Source organism: Lepidochelys olivacea, assembly GCF_965140295.1.
Source record: "Lepidochelys olivacea isolate rLepOli2 genome assembly, chromosome: 2".
In the NCBI taxonomy this organism is placed as follows: Eukaryota; Metazoa; Chordata; order Testudines; family Cheloniidae; genus Lepidochelys; species Lepidochelys olivacea.
The window spans coordinates 84321701-84337322 of NC_140412.1; the positions used below are offsets into that span (position 1 = coordinate 84321701).

Here is a 15622-nt window from a genome sequence, read left to right on the forward strand (position 1 = left end):
GGCGCCAGTTCGAAGCGCGGGCCCGCCGCGCCAGCTCGCCCCGGCCGGCCCCGCCATGTCCGCCGCGCGCGAGCCGCAGAGCCCGGCGCCCCCGCCGCACGGGGAGCTGCAGTACCTGGGGCAGGTCCAGCACATCCTGCAGCGCGGCCACCGGAAGGAGGATCGGACCGGGACCGGCACCATCTCCGCGTTCGGGCTGCAGGCGCGGTACAGCCTGAGAGGTGACTGCCAGAGTCACTGGCGTGGCGGGGACCTCTCGGCCCGCTCCCCGCAGCCTCCCCCCTCCCCTCCCCTTCCCTTCCCCATGGGCTCACTCTCCCCACAGACCTCTCCATCCTACGGGCTCCCCCTCCCCAGACCTCCTCCACCCCATGTGCCCCTCCAGTCCCTCACCGCATCCCACCAGCTGCCCCCCGGCCTGGTGCCTGGCAGACCTGCCAAGCGCTTCACATTCACATTGCTTTCCTGACTGTTACAGTGCTAAGTTCTAAATGAGTGCTCCAATAAACTAGGCTCTTATTGTGATAGTATATAATGCACATGCACCACAGATCAGTGTCTAAGCTTTAACACTTTTAGTATTTATAAGCGAAAAGCAATCCATGGTATTTGATGAGTGAGAATTGACTTTGCTGCTTTGACCTTTTTCAGATCAGTTTCCTTTGCTGACGACAAAACGAGTGTTCTGGAAGGGAGTGCTGGAAGAGCTGCTGTGGTTTATCAAGGTATGATGCATGGTTGTTATGTGCATTGATAATGCTGTCTGTAGAATATATCCTACTATGGACTAGTGTATTTGAAACACTTACAGATGTTTCCATTCATACAGGGAACAAACAAGTTATGACATTCTAGTATTTTTCCAACTTAATAAGTCTAATAGCTTCAAAACATTTTGTTAATTTTGGTTAAGGTGCTAGTACAACCTGGAGGGAATGCTGGTTAAATCTTACCTTGCTTCTTTTTAGTGAAATATTCTGAAGTGTTGAAGGACTTGTGTACACTAGAAAGTTTTGCTCCTTAAACTATACCGCTGTAGTTAAAACAGGAAAACTCTATGTGAATGCTTTTATACTGGTATAGCTTATTCCTGTTCTGTCACCAAAATGAGATACTCCAGGATAAGGCACTCTTATACTGGTATAACTGCATCCATCCTAGGCTTTTACCAATACAACTCTTTGCAAAAAATAAATAAATAAATAAATTACACTTCTAATAGACGATCACACCTCTAAGGGTATGTCTACACTACGAAATTAAGTCGATTTTATAGAAGTCAATTTTTAGAAACCGATTTTATACAGTCGATTGCGTATGTCCACATTAAGCGCATTAAGTCGGTGGAGTGCGTCCTCATTACTGTGGCTATCATCGACTTACAGAGTGGTGCTATCCCACAGTTCCCACAGTCTCCGCTGCCCACTGGAATTCTGGGTTAAGCTCCCAAGGCCGGATAGGGCAAAAACATTGTTGTGGGTGGTTTTGGGTACATATCGTCAGGCCCCCCTCCGTTGCTCCCTCCATGAAAGCAACGGCAGACAATCGTTTTGTGCCTTTTTTCCTGGGTTACCTGTGTAGACGCCATACCTCGGCAAGCATGGAGCCCTCTCAGCTCACCGTCACCGTACGTCTCCTGGGTGCTACACAGCAGCAGCTACCATACGTCTCCGGGGTGCTACACAGCAGCAGCTCCTTGCCTTTGCGGCAGAGAGTGCAGTAGGACTGATTACTGTCGCACATCTCCTGGGAGCTCCTGGCAGACCTCGGTGAGGTTGATCGGGGTGCCTGGACAGACATGGCTAGTCTCCTCTTAAAGCACCGAATGGGAGACAGAGACTCCAGGTCATTCTCTTCTTTAAGTTTTTCGTCTCATGGAGATTCAGTCCTGCCTAGAATATCATGTGAGCTGGAGGCTTCTGCCTCAGGCTGCTCTGCCCCTGGCAGCACCATGCGGTCGCACCTACCCCAGCCTACTATAGGCTGAGCAAGTGCAGAATGGTGGTAGAATGTGTCTTTGGATGTTTAAAAGCTCGCTGGCGCTGTTTGCTGACTAGGTCAGACCTCAAAGCAACCAACATTCCCATTGTTATTGCTGCTTGCTGTGTGCTCCATAATATCTGTGAGAGTAAGGGAGAGACATTTATGGCAGGTGGGAGGTTGAGGCGAATCACTTGGCATCTGATTTTCAGCAGCCAGACACCAGGGCGATTAGAAGAGCACAACAAGGCATGCTGCACATCAGAGAGGCTTTGAAAACCAGTTACACTGAAGCCTGGCCAGTCATGAAACAGTTGTGTGTGTTTCTTCTTGATGCAAACCCACCCTCTTTGTTGATTTTTAATTCCCTGTAAGCCAGTCACCCTTCCCCCCTTCGAAATAAAGTAACTATTGTTTTGAAACCATACATTCTTTCTTTATTAATTTTTAAAAAAAAGAGAGATAACGGACGAGGTAGCCTGGGTGGGGTGGGGTGGGGGAGGAGGGAAGGACAAGGTCACATGGCTTATTGTAGCCACACTAAAAATCAAACTGTTTGAGTGACAGCCTTCTGTTTCTTGGGCCATCCTCTGGAGTGGAGTGGCTGGGTGCCCAGAGCGCTGCCCCCCCCCCCCCCCCCCCCCGTGTTCTTGGGTGTCTGGGTGAGGAGGCTATGGAACATGGGGAGGAGGGTATCATAGAATATCAGAAAGAAAAGGAGTACTTGTGGCACCTTAGAGACTAACCGATTTATTTGAGCATAAGCTTTCGTGAGCTAAAGCTCACTTCATCGGATGCATACTGTGGAAACTGCAGAAGACATTATATACACAGAGACCATGAAACAATACCTCCTCCCACCCCACTCTCCTACCCCTACCCCCCCCCCCCCAGACGTTCTGGTTAAACTTGGATTTATGCTAGAAATGGCCCACCTTGATTATCATACTTCTTGTAAGGAGAGTGATCAGTTTGGATGAGCTGTTACCAGCAGGAGAGCGAGTTTGTGTGTGTATGGGGGTGGGGGGTGAGAAAACCTGGATTTGTGCTGGAAATGGCCCACCTTGATTTTCATGCACATTGTAGGGAGAGTGGTCACTTTGGATGGGCTATTACCAGCAGGAGAGTGGGGTGGGAGGAGGTATTGTTTCATGGTCTCTGTGTATATAATGTCTTCTGCAGTTTCCACAGTATACGTCCGATGAAGTGAGCTGTAGCTCACGAAAGCTTATGCTCAAATAAATTGGTTAGTCTCTAAGGTGCCACAAGTACTCCTTTTCTTTTTGCGAATACAGACTAACATGGCTGTTACTCTGAAACCTATAGAATATCGGGGTTGGAAGGGACCTCAGGAGATCATCTAGTCCAACACCCTGCTCAAAGCAGGACCAATCCCCAATTTTTGCCCCAGATCCCTAAATTGCCCCCTCAGGGATTGAACTCACAACCCTGGGTTTAAGCTGGCCAATGTCAAACCACTGAGCTGTCCCTCCCACGGTTATACAGTGGATGCAGCAGGGGTCTGTGCTCTTGTTGGCTATCCTGCAGCTCCAACAGACACTTCATCATGTCCATTTGCTCCCCCATTAGCCTCAGCATCGCGTCCTGCCTCTGCTATTCGCACTCACTCAATTCTTTCCTGGCCTCTGCCACTGAATGCCTCCATGCATTAAACTGTGCCCTATCAGTGCAGGAGGACTGCATGAGCTCGGAAAACATGTCATCGTGAGTGCGGTTTTTTTCGCCTTCTAATCTGCGATAACTTCGGGGACAAAGATGATAAGGGGAGTGTAGAAACATTCTACGATTCTGGGGAGACTGTATGGTCACCTGTGCTGCTGAGTTCGCCACACTGACCAAACAGGAAACGAAATTCAAAAGTTCCCGGGGTTTTTCCTGTGTACCTGGCTAGTGCATTGGAGTTCAAAGTGCTGTTCAGAGCAGTCATAATGGAGCACTCTGGGATAGCTCCTGGCGGCCAATACCATCAATTTGCATCCGCACTATCCCAAATTCGACCCAGCAAGGTCGATTTTAGCGCTACTCCCCTCGTCGGGGAGGAGTACAGAAGTCAATTTTAAGAGCCCTTTAGGTTGACAGAATGGGGTTGGTTGTGTGGATGCAGTCATTTTTAAATCGACCTAACGCGGCTAAATTCGACCTAATCCCATAGTGGAGACCAGGGCTACCAAGCATAGTTTATGCTGGTGAAATTTGTGTAGACAAGTGCTAAGATGTTGTGTTGCCCTATCGATGTTCCCTGATGCGATTCTGAGCAGCATTTGATTAAATGCTGGTACATCGGGACTTGAAAAATCAACTTATCCAGATATCAGTTTTTTGAAGAACTTAATGCTTTTTTAAAAAGGAAGCCTTATCCTTTCAATTGTAAGGGCTAGAACCTTTCAGATGTCAACCAGCACAGTGCTGTACTCTGAGACTGTAGACGTGTTTTGATAGCAGATAATATTTAAGTCTCTATTCGCTTTCAGTGCTATTTTAAACTCAGGGGATTTGTTTTCTTATTCTCATCTCTAGGTTTTATACAAAGTGGCAGAGTAGAATATGGGAGCCTACCATCTGCTCAGTGACTAAACAGAACTTCCAACTATTTCTAGTTGGCATCTCTCAAGAGCATGTAATTTAAGCTTCGAAAAAACATGCAAAAGAGAAGGGACTGCATAAACTTTTCCCCCCACAATGACTTGTAAGACAGTTCACGAAGGCTGACAGCAGGTGCATCATGAGTAACAGAATTATACAGACATGGAACAAGTTTTTTCTTGTTTCATCAAGCAAAAAGTAAAACCTTGTTTGCTGAAGGGCCTGTGTACAAGCAACTGTAGGCAATCGCATTTATCCTTGAACCTCCATTGGCCTACAGTATACAAAGCTAGAGATGAATTAAAGATGACTAGAGCAGTATAATTCAATTCTCAGTAACATATTGTTTATAACAGTTTTATTGTGTGTAGGGTTCAACAAATGCTAAAGAGCTCTCTGCAAAAGGAGTGAAGATTTGGGATGCCAATGGATCACGTGAATTCTTGGATAAACAAGGTTTCCCTAGCAGAACAGAAGGGGATTTGGGACCAGTGTATGGTTTCCAGTGGAGACACTTTGGAGCTGAATATAAAGATATGAATACAGGTGAGGAAAGTAGATAACTTCAACAGCGGGAAACTAGAGATTTTTATCTTCAGTGCTTAGTGAGACTGACAGGATTACTGTGGTACCTCACTTTCAGGAGGTTATGGAGGCATGAAAAGATTAGAACGAGGACATTTATAATGGTAACTGAGAACCAGAATAAGTAGATCTTTTTGGGAGGTTATATTGAGCTTCTAGGAAAGCCTACCATTATGAAATATGCAGTATTGCAGGCAGTAGCCTATTTATAGAATGGGTGAATCATAGGCAGTACACTGTTCTGCTAATGTGCTGGTATATCACCTGTAGGTGGGAGGATATTTTGGTTTCCATGCCCATTTAGTTCTTTGCCTCTCTGCTGAGGCTGCCAGCAGAGGTGCCAATTGTAACAGGACACTTTTTTTTTTAAACTACACTAAAATCACTCATTTCAGAGAGCTGCTATTATTAATTTGTATAATTAGCACATTAATTTGTGCTGTTTACAGGAAAGTATCATTGGAAAATCATGACTCTCCCACGCTTAGCTTTCATAATGATGTTGGGGGTGGTGAACTAATGTCTTATTCAACCATCAAAAAGTATTTTCTCCATCTAAAAAGGCAAGTAAAAATGTAAAGAAGAATTCCAGTACTTCACACTATATCAACCTGGGCATAATTTCTTTTTTAAAGAGAGCACTTTTATACCAGAACAATCTCCACATATTCATATGTTGGTATAGGACAAAGGAAAGGCAGGTAGTCAGTCTATTGGATAGCAGGCCAGTAAAAATGATCAGCACCAAGTAACCAAAATTGTTTTATGGCCCCCTGGCCTCGTATTTCACTTGTTCTTCAAATTTCTCTTGGATTAAGGTACCTTTGATTTCCCATGTAAAGGATAAGCCTTTGTTTAAAATGATGATATAGAAATTTATTATTTTAATTGAGGCGGTTTAACAGTTGTCATGATATGAACTAATAGTTTGTAGCATCTTGTTACCCATTGAAATCTGGCTTTTGTGCATTCTCAAACACAGGACTTAAGGGTGATAAAAATAGCATGTTAGTTCCACTCTATTTAAACTCTGTAGGCTCTAAGACTCACTGTCAGATATACAGACAGACCTCTCAATTATTCTCCAAGGTCTCAGGTTTCATTTAAAGTTTTTAGCTGTTGTGCTAGAGAAGAAAATATTCAATCATGGGCTCTGTCTACACTATGGACACTATAGCAACAGTGCTGTAGCTATGCCACTGTAACCGCAAAGTGTGGCTGCAGACTACAGCAATGGAAGGGGTTTTTTCCATTGCTGTAGGGACTCCATCTCCCCAAGCAATGGTAGCTAGGTCAACAGAAGCATTCTTTCATCAATCTAACTGTGTCTACTCTGGGGGTTAGGTTTGCATAGCTACAGCACTCAGGAGTGTGGATTTTTCACACCTCTAAGTGCCGTAGCTATCTTCATGTACGTTTTAAATGTAGACCTGGCCTTGGGGTGTAAGGATGCAGACACTTATGTGAGTTTGCAGAGAGAGTGAAAGAATAGCTCTGGGGTGTGTATGACCCCATTTCAGGAGGTACTAACCCCAGTGCTAGTGATGATGCTTTAAGTGTCAACAATAACTATTTCACTTCTCAAAGCATGCAAGAAAAGAGGGGAAGGGGACACCACCTTTTCCCAAAGCTTGGAGCACTCATCTGGGGCTCCCAAAGGACTACCCAGAAGAGAGAGAGGGAAGGCTCAGAAGATGTATTAAGGTGTAAACCTTTAACAATCCCAGGTGGGATCAGAAGAGGGGACAATTAATGTAATTTTTCTGAAGGGTGTGGGCTTGGCTTTCAAAAGGATTTTTTGGGGCAGCTCTAAGCTATTGTTAAAACAACCTTAGGCTGTCTGACTTATTTAAACCTTGTCTGGTAACTTTCTTCAGATTACTCTGGCCAAGGAGTGGACCAGCTGCAGAATGTAATTGACACAATCAAAAACAATCCAGATGACAGAAGAATCATCATGTGTGCTTGGAATCCCAAAGGTACAGAAGTGTGTGTGTGTGAAGTGAATGTAGTTGCACCTTACCAAGTTGCATGCTAAGCTATATCATTGGTGCTCATTTAGTCCTGAAAGTTTGCATAATTACCAGATCCTGTGTCTACAGCCGGCTCTGGTGGTGGTGGTGGTTACATTTTTGCTGCAAGAAAAGGTGAGCTTACACAACTGATATGTGATTTCATGTTCTATAAATGGTTGGGTGAATTATAACCTGAATTCTCCTGTTTCTCATGATTCTCACTGATGTGAGAGGATATTCAGGCCCCAAAACATCCTATATGATTTCAACCCTTTTCTGTCTTAGTACAAATGGAAATACATGATTATCACTGCCCTCTACATAGTCACTATTCAAAGACGTTTTGCATATAATAAAAAAACATTTAACCTGTTTTTTAAGGAAACTCATAATTGAAAAATATAATCAAGCAGCTGTTTGTTTTTTACTGTGTATTAAATTATAGGATTATACTCAAAATTTGGGGAGAAGAGAACAAAACTTAAAAAAAAAAATTACAATGCTCTTTTTCGTAGTTGTTAGAATCTTTTCTGAAGAAAGGAGCCTGTTTAAGAACTTTAGGAATTAAAGGTACTCAACAGCTAGAAGAGCGGGAGATGCCAACAAGCAGCAGCCAGTTAAAAAATTGTCGTTTTAGCTGTTTTCCCTGCTATAGTTAGAGCCAGTTTCCAAAAAGGCATGCTGGGGAAAGGTTCCCATTAAATGGCAACTGTACAGTAGGTGGAGGGTTAATAGGGATCAGGCAGGTCAAAGGAGTGTGATACCTTGGATGTCCAGCTGTCAGTTTAAAATCAACAAAGCCAAAACTGGGTTCTTAATCTTCCCCACCAAGTCTTCCCCCTTTTCTCAGTCACAGTGGACACCATTATCTTCTCTGTCACTTGGCATCTTTAACTTGACCATTTCTCTAGATTCTAACATTTGGGCTGTGTCTAAATCATGGTTTCCCTAACTGTGGTGTATCATATATTCCATCAGTTCACTTCACAGCCATTTCTTTTTTTTTTTTTTTTTTTTAGAACGTGGTACATGAACCAGTAAGTTTAGGGTCTGCTGGTCTAAATCTCGTTGATCCTTCCTGCCTAACATCTCTATACTTCTTCCTTCTCTGTCCACACAGTTCACTCATCTAGTCTCCCATCATTTCGACTCCTGCAACATTCTGTTGTTTGACCTTGACAAATACAGTCTCACCCAGCTTATATCCATTCAAAATGCTTCCGCAAAGATCATTGTCCTAGTTTGTTTGATCATGTCACCCGCTTTTGCATCCATTCTTTCTCCATCGCCTCAAATGCAATCTACTTGCCTTTACCGTCAGGGCCCTTCACAGCCTATCCTCATGCTACCTATCGTGTCTCATATCCTGCCAAGATGTTGACTCCCACTTCCACCTTGCCAGTGACATCAACCTTTATCACCCACTTGTTCAGTTTCCAAAAAAATACCTTCATGCTTTCTTCCATTCTGTCTCTCATGCATAGGAAGAGCTGCACATAACATCTACTAAACCACTTAACTGTCATTTAAATTCCTCCTTAAAACTCCCCTTTGCCATGATATCTACAAAAATGTGACTGAAGTAGGCATATTATACTAATTTAGATGGAATAAATGGGCCCCAAGAGCAAGTGGTGTTAACATGACCCTGAAACTGTCCAACCTTAAATTTAAAGAGGTTTGGTATACAGAGACTGCAGCTTGCTTGTATCAAGGCAAACACACCATTAAAAATCTTTTAAACCTGTTTTATTAAAGATACAGAAAAGAAGGAAAAATAGTTAAAGCACTTGAAATGTAAAGTAGTAAATAAGGCTTCCATTTTAACAACATCCCTTGTTCCCTGTCCATTTAGCAGGAGAAAGCTGTTAGAAGGAAAACCCTTGTGCTTGACAGCCTTTTTGATGGTGATAACTATCCTTTTTTGGGGAAAAGAGAAGAAGTTAGTTGAGATGGGCTGGAGCTGGTATCACTGTTGTTGGTAAAGTCCGATCCTGTTTCCTAGAAAGCAAAACAAGACAAACTCTCAAGAGGGAAGAGAAAAGAACAACAAGGATAGAAAATGCAGCTTCTGTCTCTGGTGTTGACTTTTACTTGCTACTTCGCTGCTGGAGAAACAGAGGCACTGCACATGGTTTTATCAGCCATTCCAAGACCTGGCAAACTTATTCCAGCATCAAGCTGTTTAGGTGATTGCTTTTAGCTGCCTCTCTGGTCACAAGCTTACAGCAGTGTTGCAAAATATGCAGTTTTGGCCATTGAAACCAAACTCCTTATTAGACATAAGAAAAAAAGGAAGGGGCTAAGGAAAGGAAAGAAATACATTGGAGAAGGAAAGTCTGTCTGTCTGTGTCTCTCTCTCTCTCTCTCTCTCATGCATGCACGCATGCATGTATGTCCAAGTCTGTGGAGGTGGTGATGTCCTCTGGCCCCCACTCTCCTGTGTGGTCTGGTCAGGACACTTCTGAGGATCAGAATAACGAAGGCCCAATGGTGTTACAGTAAATACCGGGTCCCAAAGCGACAACGGGGGTGGTGGACATGATCATTAAATTTGCTCCTTTCTTCTTCCATCTTTCAGTCAGCCATCATTTTGGATTTTTCCTAAGTCATAGTCATCCCCTTGTTCTTTTATTATTATTATTTTCATTTTATTATTTTCCTAAGGACCCCAAAAGGGGAGTGATGGGTGGAATAGCCCATCCCCTCATTATTTTGTCCAACAGTTGGGACTGATTTCCAACACAAAAATTTTGACCCATTGATTTCCAGTCCCACACTCTTCTTGTTTACCAGGCATGATGTAAACACAGTCCTTGAGTTATATCAGTAGGCCTTTTTATTTGGACTAATTGTCTTTCTGTCTTCCTTTTGCATCTTTTCCCATCAACATTTGTTGTAATAGGTTATTATAACATTTTTATGAACTTGCTCTTTTCACATGCAAGCTCACAATTAGGGTAATTGGGCCAATAAATTTACAGCAGGTGGCAGGAGTGCTCTGACTGCTGCTTATCATCCTGACCAGTATTCTCATTGTTCCCGTGTGCTCCCTCATTTGTCTCTGTCCACCTGTTACTTTTTGTCTTGTACTCCCTGAGGCGGAGGATGTCCTCCTCCCCCCCACCCCCAGTGTCTGTAGTGCAATACAAATAATAAAAATTAGAGGCAGGAGCTTGTTTAAGAAGGAAAACATAGGCTGAATGACTAAAGCCCTTGACACATGCTTAACTGCAAACACTTGACACATGCTTAATTTTACTCATGAGACTAATCTCATAAAATCAATAGGACTAATTATGTGAGTAAAATTAAGCATGTGCATAAGCGTTTGCATTATCAGGGCCTAAAACCTTTCTTCGGGGGAATTTGTACTCTGTCCATCCAGTTACTGTTAACAATAGCAGTTACATAATTAAGCAAGCAATATCTGGTAGTGGTAATAGCAGGATTTAAAAAGTCTTAATAGTAAAAGCAATAGAACTATAATATGTGGTTCAGTATTGCTATTTGATGTATTTATGCATATTTATTTCTATATACATATGTATATTTTTTTTCCTCTTTCATGCTGTCTTAATACTGTTTTTTTCCCCCTCCCCCTCTTCCTGTTTTGCATCTCCTTAGATATTTCACTAATGGCTTTGCCTCCATGCCACGCTCTGTGCCAGTTTTATGTTCTAAATGGTGAACTGTCTTGCCAGTTGTATCAGAGATCTGGAGACATGGGACTCGGGGTGCCTTTCAATATTGCCAGTTACTCACTTCTCACGTATATGATTGCCCATGTCACAGGCCTGAAGGTATAGTATCCTTTTGCTTAGATATTTATAGTTTGAACAGAGGACTAAAACATTAAATAGACTAACATTTATGTAGGAAGAATTGGAATGAACACAGCATTCAAAAGTTTAGATATGTACAGGAACAGGCTCTGTAGATTAATTATGTTTAATGTATGCGTTAGTGGGGTGGCCTGCACTATAAGAACTCTATAAATCTCGTTGTGGTCACTTATATCAAAGAATCTCCAAATCTTGTGGAAAAAACTTGTCAAAATGAAGATGTATCCTGGCTTATTCCACCAGTTTATCTCCCAAAAATCTGAGTTGAGTACTTTTCCTTCTGGTGACAATGAAAAATGCCATGGGGTGTCTTTTTGTGCTACTGAAACAGCTGTCTTCAAGGTACTACCAACTTCAAGCCATTAGAAATGTCAGTGTTGTTCTGGTGGTTTTTTTGGACTAGACAGAGCATTAATTCTGTGGTTGCTGTCAGATTCCAATTTGCATATTGTGATCTGCCTACCTAAATTCCTACCATGGTTTCAATTGGATATTTTTCTCTTCTGACTGTAAATGGGTTGTATAGTACTGCTCTTTTCTGTTAGCCACCTGTTATCTTTCACCAAAGATAGCTGCGTTCTTGTGACTTGGTAGAGCAGAGATTTGTTTAATTTAAATACATTACAGTCTTTCTACTAAAATCTGACTTCCTCACTTCTTAAAGATTTAATAGGGATAGTGTGATTTTTTGAGCCCCCTCCTGGTGCTATCATCAGGAGTTGCTGCTTCCATTTTTAGCACTGAGGAGATAAAATGGGTGAGTGGAGAAAATCATGCTTTATAATAAGTAAGGACTTAGTGTAAGTTTTATATCAAAGGCAATTAAAGTAAATGAAGTTTGATGTCTCCTCCACAATGTCATTTAACTATTACATCTCCTCTTAAAGCAAAACACTTTTTGTGGGAGAGATCTGCAGTAAAGAACAAACTCATAGACTTGTGAATTTTTGCATAACATTAAATACTGCAATAACACTGCAGACAAATGTAGTAAATAGCTCTGCTTTTACAGTCCAGTATTTCATTACATGCTATGGCTAAGAATACTGCAGCAAAATAGTGCAGATACTTTCAGGGGCAGTAAACTCTTAAGCACTAGACCTAAATCAATGATGGTAAATTGTCAGGCAATGCTTAAGTCACACAAAATGCTTATCCAGGGCGTTAGGTGCCCCTGCCGTAAGTGAAAGAAACGTTAATGCAAACAAACCAACCTGTCAACTTTCCCAGTTAGAAAAAGTACCAGCCCTTTCCCAAATGTGAGGATAGCTGCGATTTGTAGCATGCCATGAAGGCCAACAGATGTGGGCTATTTCTGATCAAGAGGCTGGGAAGAGAATTCCAAAGTTCAGGGCTCATTACGGAAAACATCCTGCTAGGCGCTCCGATTTAAACCAAGAAGACTGGCTTTCAAGTGCTTCTGCATACCATAACTATGGCAATAGTGAGGCATGTTTCTCAGCTAGGCAGGTTCAAAGCCATTTTGGATATGTCTACATTGCAGCTGGGAACATGCCTCCCAGCGTGGGCAGACAGACTTATGCTATCTCTGCTCAATCTAGTGCACTAAAAAATAGCATTGTAGTGTGTGGGTGGTGGCTTCGGCTAGCTGCCAGAGTCCAAGCCCATCTTAGCTCAGAACCACTGTCTTTTCCACAATAATCATTCTGCTAGTTTTAGCATGCTAGTGTGAGTCTGTCTACCAGGGCTGAGAGGCAGACTCACAGTTGCAGTGTAGACATAACCTTAGGGCTTTGTCAGGATAGATCATGGTGCATTGGTTTCATATGATCCTGCAAGGAACTCCTTTTAATGAGTTGCTTCGGTTTCCTAAAAGAATTAAGTGCCACAGTAGTCTAATCTTGAGGTAGAAGCATGGATCACTGTAGCACTGTTAATATCTAAGAAATATTTGCAACCTATCACTTTTGAGGTAGATGGAGAAAGCTATATTTCTCACTACCCCCACCTCCTTTCACTTGTGTTAACAGATAAATATGAGTGCTCAGTTGCTATATCTGTTGCAAAATCTTTGTTGTAGAACTTCATACTCTGCTTAGAGTAGCTTAAAATAATCGGTTACTTTAGGGAAGGACAATATTTGAACTTGTAAGGCAATGGCTTATCAAGACAATCTGGTGCAGGAGCTACACTTCAGCAACAGAGGTGCTGGGAACCTCTAGCACAAGCATTGCAATGTCATACAGTCCTGAAATGTGCTACCTTGTTTGTCTGAACACTTTTCCCTCTTTTTCTTCAGCCTGGTGAATTCATACACACATTAGGAGATGCTCATATATATCTGAATCATGTTGAACCTTTGAAAATTCAAGTAAGTATCCATGGTGACTGGAGCCTGGCTGTCTTTTTGATATACATCTACCACAACTGGTTACTAACGGCATTTTGGGCTGTGTAAGTAGGAGCATTGCCAGCAAATCGAGGGACATGATCATTCCCCTCTATTTGACATTGGTCAGGCCTCATCTGGAGTACTGTGTCCAATTTTGGGCCCCACACTCAAGAAGGATGTGGAAAAATTGAAAAGATTCCAGCAGAGGGCAACAAAAATATTAGAAGACTGGAGCACATGACTTATGAGGAGAGGCTGAGGGAACTGGGATTGTTTAGTCTGCAGAAGAGAAGAATGAGGGGGGATTTGATAGCTGCTTTCAACTACCTGAAAGGGGGTTCCAAAGAGGATGGATCTAGACTGTTCTCAGTGGTACCAGATGACAGAACAAGAAGTAATGGCCTCAAGTTGCAGTGGGAGAGGTTTAGATTGGATGTTAGGGAAAAACTTTTTCATTAGCAGGGTGGTGAAGCACTGGAATGGGTTACCTAGGGAGGTGGTGGAATCTCCCTCCTTAGAGGTTTTTAAGGTCAGGCTTGATAAATTTAGTTGGGGATTGGTCCCGCTTTGAGCAGGGGGTTGGACTAAATGACCTCCTGAGGTCCCTTCCAATCCTGGTATTCTATTAACTCACAGTAATCCTGCGTTTTTAGATCTGGTACTGTGGAGACCTTTCATTGTAAATACTATCTTAATTTGCATGGCTGATCCTCTGATTTCTTCTCCAATACTCCCCTTTACCTGGGGTCAACTCTGGTTACAAGTGAAAACACTAGAATGAATTGTACATTAATTTGGACCAAAAGAGTGGTTCTCTCTCTGCAAGTCCAAAGATACAAGAATTTGTACTCTAATCTTTATCATTGTTACAAAATATTAGTGTCCTTATACTTGTCTTATCAACATAAAACTGTAACTAACTGACTAAATGAATAAAGTGCACTTTGATGCATTATCCTTACTTACGTATATATAGTCAGTTTGCAAACCAGTAATTTTTAGTGGGTATTCTGCTGAATAAGGCTCTACAGTACTTTTTTTGGGTCTCTGACAGACTTGTTCACTTCATATCAATCTTTCCACCTTCGTCACACAAATATCTACATACTATGACGACTGAGAATGTTATGGCAGGTGAGGTCTACCTAACCAAAAGAGCTGTCTAAGTATTTGGTTTTCACTATGCACTGTTCTTTACATTTTGTACAAGATTAACACTCAAAAGTAAGTCAAACTCTCTTTAATTTCAGCTTCAGAGGGAACTACGTCCTTTCCCAAAACTCAAAATTCTTCGTAAAATTGAAAACATCAGTGACTTCAAAGCAGATGACTTTCAGCTTGAAGACTATAACCCACATCCAGCTATTAAAATGGAGATGGCTATTTAATGCACTTAACTTTTTAAACATGATATGAGTCTGTTTTATAAGTATGTTACCTTGTCAATACTTAAGCTCAATGTGATGCTCTTAAATGTTGCTAAAACAGTTACATCACTTTGAAAGGGGTCCTGACCTAAAAGATGGACTGTTCATAGCTGTTAACCTGCTTCTGAAGTATCTAATGAAAAATGTATGTTAATGAAAGTGGCTTGCCTTTGTGCAGGTGGTGTCATTGAACCAAATCTTGGTGTAAAAGAAAAAAATTAGCACCATTTACTAGCCAGTCTTTGAGTACAGAGGTCTCCGTTAGAAGGTGACTCTGGGTTGTACATTTCTACTGTCTATAAATCATTCATGAATTGGCGGGAGCCCCCCTAAGTTGTTACTGGGTTTAAGTTAATATTTCAAGCTTTTCCTTGCTCTACACTGTAGCCTGAGTAGTGACTAGTGAGAAGTATTAGCCTTGTTCTGAATTAGTTACTTACCCTTATGCATTAGTAAGTATTTAAACAAAACAGGTGTTATAGCAGTGGATTTTTTTTAAGCTGGAGAAGAATGTTTAATAAACTTTTGTATAAATATTTTCAATGGTGTTTGGAAAGTGTGTTGTATCTAAGGCCTCATACTGAATTTGTGCTTGTAACACTAATATCAAGAAGATCAAGGTAACTTTCAGAGGATTTTGAGATTTCAAAGTTTTGGCTTTGCTCAATTTCAGAACAAAAAATCAAAACATGAACTCTCCTAATTGGAATGGGGGCTGTAGTACTTGGAGTATACTGAAGCTGTGGCCTGTAGGCTCTCAAGTGCTCTACTCTCCCTCAGTAGGCAGGTAAGCAAGTTGTCAAGAAGCCAGGC

The 15622-nt window shown here is 42.0% G+C and overlaps 1 protein-coding gene across 1 annotated transcript; it reads left to right on the forward strand.

Moving 5' to 3' along the window:
• Positions 1-15352, forward strand: TYMS (thymidylate synthetase). Its single transcript, XM_084621855.1, has 7 exons — positions 1-221; positions 652-725; positions 4956-5130; positions 7047-7148; positions 10812-10987; positions 13290-13361; positions 14633-15352. Exons 1-7 carry the CDS (start codon positions 56-58, stop codon positions 14768-14770), a joined length of 903 nt encoding a protein of 300 aa, XP_084477981.1. The 5' UTR covers positions 1-55; the 3' UTR covers positions 14771-15352.
• The last annotated feature ends 270 nt before the right edge of the window (positions 15353-15622 follow it).